A 5,482-nucleotide genomic window follows, 5' to 3' on the forward strand; every position below is an offset into this window, starting at 1 on the left:
ATGGACTCCTGAGAAGTAATTATAAGATTTCTAATAGCCGTGTTATAATGTAAAGAGGAACAGGCTAACCTAATTTTAATGTTATTTATTCAGATATGACCAAATGCACTATTATAATGTAATCTATCAGACAAAATTTCAATTAATAAATTCCAATGACAGAAAATATCATTGATACATATTTCATATTGTTTTTGTACTGAATCTTTGATTATCAATGTAATTTGTACTTACAGGGCACATCATCATTCATAATAGGCATATTTTAGGTCTGAATTGTTTCATATAATTTGTGATTCCTATACTTAGCTATGGAGTGATGCATAAATCCAGAAATATTTTTGTCCAAATATTGTGAAGCTCATATTAATGAACTATATTATAAACATTATTAGGTTACAGTTTATAGTATAAGAGAATATAATTGCATTTAATTTGCTTTTATCCCTTTTCTATTAAAAAGTTATGCAATGGTATTGTTTTTGTCATTAGTCATATTAATTCCAATGAATCATGTTTATAATAAACATCATTAGCCATTTTTAATGAATCACTATTTTATACCATTTCTCAGTGCTCAGAGCTCTTGCATTTTGATTTGTGTATCTCTGTGTTTTTTGTCATTTTCAAAATGCAATTATTATTTTCAAATAATTAATAACTGACATATTAGCTAAGTACTCATATATTATGTAATATGTCATGATTAGTGTAAATCGACTACATTTAGTTAAGGTTGTCACCCTTTATTGAAAGTATAAGTGTTCTTAATCAGAAATTTTAAATTTATTCTAATTGTAAAAATAACAGCCTAGTATAGGGAGAGAATGCATTGTTGAGAGGACCCTACGGCTTTATCAGCACTCTAAATTCCTGTTTATCAGACATGTTCTGCTTTGATCTATGCTATGTGTATCCACTTTGTGTAAGATTGTGCTTGAGCATAGTAAAATATTCTTGAATTGTAAAGCACAAAATTATTTCATTATGACAGCGGTTGGGCTTTCGCCTTTCATGCGGCTGAACCGAGTTTGATTCTTCCACCCCTCTCGAAAAGCCCAGCAAGCTACCGAGAGTATCGAGCCCATGCAACAGAGCCTGGCAAGCTACCCGTGAGTATTGGATATGCCAAAAACAGTAACAATAAGTCTCTCAATGAGAGACGTTACTGGTGCCCGCTCAAACAAATTGATGAGCAATGAGATGACAGTGATACAGTAATGTAATTGAATAAGTATTTAGAAAAAAGTTAGACAAACACATCTATTACTAATGAATTCATCTAAATGAGGTGTGACAATTATTTTTAGTGTGCTCCAGAAAACAGAACATTCTAAACATCATTTATTGGGTATGCTTTACTTAGTACCCAAAGTAAAAACTAATTTTTCAAATCAACATTGGAATCAAATACAGAAAATATTAGTAACATGAGGGAATTCACAATGAGATGTGTTTACTTTGTTTAATTGTCACATGTTTTGTGAGATAGATATGTATCTTTATTTATATTAAGCTTTGCTTTATGTGCCATTATCTACTGTGTAAATATGTTGTTGTGTCACTTACAGGGCTATGGAGTGGGGTAATTCATCCACGTATGATGACTTTGTTCTACTGGGCTTATTCAAAAACACCCATTTTCCCTGGCTCTTATTTGTCCTTATCTTCGTGGTCTATATCATCTCTATAGCCAGCAACACCATCATGATCATTCTCATTCACATAGACTCCAACCTTCACACACCTATGTACTTCCTGCTCAGTCATCTCTCCCTCATGGATATTCTCTACATTTCCACCATTGTACCTAAGATGCTGATTGACCAGATAGTGGGAACGAGGACTATTTCTTTTGCAGGGTGTACTGCACAGCACTTCCTCTACTTGACTTTGGCAGGAGCTGAGTTCTTCCTCCTAGGACTCATGTCTTATGACCGCTATGTTGCCATCTGCAACCCATTGCGCTATCCTGTTCTCATGAGCCGTAAGGTCTGCATATTGATTGTGATGGCAGCCTGGCTAGGAGGGTCCATAGATGGCTTCCTTCTCACTCCTGTTACCATGCAGTTCCCGTTCTGTGCCTCCCGGGAAATCAACCACTTCTTCTGTGAAGTTCCTGCTCTTCTGAAGCTCTCTTGCACAGACACGTCAACTTATGAAACAGCTATGTATGTCTGCTGTATCTTGATGCTTCTCATCCCATTCTCGGTCATCTCAGCCTCTTACACAAGAATTCTGATCACTGTCTACAGAATGAGTGAGGCAGAAGGGAAGCGAAAGGCAGTGGCCACATGCTCTTCACACATGGTGGTTGTTAGTCTCTTTTATGGGGCTGCTATGTATACCTATGTGTTACCACACTCTTACCATACCCCTGAGCAAGACAAAGCTGTGTCTGCCTTCTACACTATCCTGACTCCCTTGCTCAACCCTCTCATATACAGTCTCAGGAACAAGGATGTTGCAGGGGCTCTAAAGAAGGCTCTACAAAAGTGTTTGTCCTCTAAAAGAATAGCTAGTTTCTAAAGAAACCGTGTTTACATTTCCACTTAGGAGCAATCCCTTCCAACCACTACTGTCATAATGGTCCCTTCTCTGTTCCAACACCCTCTACCCCAGACCTTGAGGCAGGTTTCCATCCATGGACCATTCATCTTCACCCTTGTTAATACTATCCTTGGGTGTCAGTCAAAAGAGCTCCTTTAAAGGACAGGAGAAATTTTCCATCACGTGGTATTGAGTATGGCACTCACTAATGGTGCATAGGGTTGTTCTCTACTCTATAAAGAGAAGTTAAAAACGCAGAGTAAATCATAATTACAAGTTAATTTTTATTGATTTATTTTCTGTTCTATTTGACATTTTTTAAGTTTTATTGGACTAATGAATATGAAATAAATTTGTTATATTTCTGCCAAGGAGACAGATTGGGAGGGAGGAAAGGAACCAGGGAGTATTGGTGGAGGGAAGGCAACATTGGTGGTGGAATTGGTGTTAAAACACTGTATGCCTGAAACAACTCTATCATAAACAACTTTATAAATCACAGTGTCTCAATAAATATTCTTAAAAGATAGAAAAGAAATTGTGTTAATTGCTAAGGTTTGAAATTAGTGATAATGGATTTCCTCATTACCTTTGGATGTAAGTCTTTCATTCTTAAAACATAACAAGTCATCCAAATGCCAACAGCTATGGGGCATTCTTAGAATTTAGGAAGCTGAGATGAGATCCAGTGCAGCCGCGCATGACACAGCCCCTTTACTCCTTAAAGACTATGATCCGGGAGGTCAACTAACCCATTTTGGCACCCAGAGACTTATAGAAATGCATCTAGACTGTGAGCTGAGCTATGACCCCATGCCGCCCGGGCAGGGGGAAGGATTTTCTCTCCCAATGCTTTCTTTCTACGGGGAAGGTAGCAACGGCAGGAGCAGCAGCACCCATGTGGTGTCCACCATTTTCTAGGACTCACAACCCAGAGGTACTTGCTTGTAGGACATGGCACGCAAGAGATCATGGGATGGGGGTGTTACCCGTACGCCCTGGGCCCAGATGAGATCCGGAGCAGCCATGCACGACACAGCCCCTCTGCTCCTTAAAGACTATGATCCGGGAGGTCTACTAACCCATTTTGGCACTCAGACTTATAGAAATATATCTAGACTGTAAACTGAGCTAAAACAACAGAAATCCAAAACCGTGTGGCCACAATAGTGGCCACTCAAGCTCCTATAATCTTCATTCTCAGCAATGGAAAACAAACTATCAAATGATGCCTTTTCAGCAGGTTTGATTGTTGATTGTTGGGGGAAAATTCCAAATAATAATAGTTCTCTATTGAAATATTGAATGTATCCAAAATATAGAGAGAATAAAGTGAAGACCATTGGCCACTCAGGTGCGGGGAATGGGTGGGAGGGGGATGTACTGGGGTTCTTGGTGGGGGAACAGGTGCACTGGTAAAGGGATGGGGGTTTGATCATTATATGACTGAGACTTAAACCTGAAAGCTTTGTAACTTTTGTCACAGTGATTCAATAAAATAAAATTTTAAAAAAAAGAATTTAGGAAGCTGATTATAAGATTTAGAAGGTTTTGGTTAGTTTTTGGAGATGTGAGGATTATGAGCAATGACTGGTTTAGAAATAAACTTGTTTCAATAGTCACCCTTCTTCTTAAAAAAAAACAAACCATGCAGCCAGCTAGAAACCATGCCTGTTTCTTTCCTTGCTATTAGAGACAGCAAAGAAAATGCTAATTTAGTTATCCTTCTTACTCCTCATCATTTAGGTAGACTACATAATGACTACTTCAGAGAAATAAGTTAATCAAGTACTATTTTGATTATATTTAAAACTTTTCTTTTATATTGAATTGAATATCCTTAAATGTTTTGGACCTTCAAGACTTAATAAGTTAAATTTAAAAATACAATACTATTAGTACACATCAAATTTTGTAGAAGACCAGTCACTTCACCTTTTTTCCATACAGTTGAACAAAATAAATGAACTAGTGATTCAAAAATTTAACGTGTGTTTGAGTCATTATCAAATATAGGTGACTACTACATTTTCTCATATTGTCCAATCTCCTAACAGGAACATCTGCTTTGCACACTTAAAACAATTTCATTTTTTGTTTGTCTGGAGGGCACACCTAACAGTGCTCAGGGCTTATTCCTGGCTCTTTGCTCAGGGATCACACCTAGTGGACTCATAGGATCATGTGCTGTGTCAGGGACTTAACCCAGGCCAGCAATGAGTAAGGTAAGCACCTTATCTACTGTACTATTGTCTGTGCCCTTAAAACAATTTTATATCACATATTTTAACTATGACTTAATATACTTAATTTGCAATCATCATGCTTATTATACAAAGAAATAATAAATATTTAGAACAAAAATTAGTTATTGTATTTTAATGTTACCAGTAATGTCTCCTATTGTGAGACTTGTTGTTACTGTTTTCGATTGCACAGCGGGTAGGGTGTTTGCCTTGCATGTGGCTGACCCGGGTTCAATTCCTCCATCCCTCTCAGAGAGCCCAGCAAGCTACCGAGAGTATCCTACCTGCACACAGAACCCGGCAAACTACCCTTGGCATGTTCAATATGCAAAAAACAGTAACAAGTCTCACATTGGAGACATTACTGGTGCCCACTCAAGCAAATCGGTGAACAATGGGATGACAGTGCTACAGTGCTACATTTTAATGTAAGTCACTTTTAATTTTTATAAATTTTAGTTTATCTTCATTTAAATTTTTACATTGCTTTATACTTGTTATTGAGATTACCTCATTTTACATGATTGAATGTGTTTGAAGATACAATTTTAAAACTCTTCAAAATACATTAGTATAGTATATCCACCACCAAAGTACCTGTATCCCTCAACCACAGTCCCTTTCATTCACTGCCTGCCTTGATTCTCCCTTCCCCTACCCTATTGTCCCTCAGAAACCTTAGTATC

General features: G+C 37.4%; 1 protein-coding gene across 1 annotated transcript; it reads left to right on the forward strand.

Moving 5' to 3' along the window:
* Positions 1-1,575: 1,575 nt before the first annotated feature.
* Positions 1,576-2,529, forward strand: LOC101557672 (olfactory receptor 2T27). The gene has a single exon (XM_004622058.2). The coding sequence runs from the start codon at positions 1,576-1,578 to the stop codon at positions 2,527-2,529; it is 954 nt and encodes a 317-aa protein (XP_004622115.1).
* Positions 2,530-5,482: the final 2,953 nt, after the last annotated feature.

The sequence above is a fragment of the Sorex araneus genome, chromosome 6 (assembly GCF_027595985.1).
Source record: "Sorex araneus isolate mSorAra2 chromosome 6, mSorAra2.pri, whole genome shotgun sequence".
Taxonomy (NCBI): Eukaryota; Metazoa; Chordata; class Mammalia; order Eulipotyphla; family Soricidae; genus Sorex; species Sorex araneus.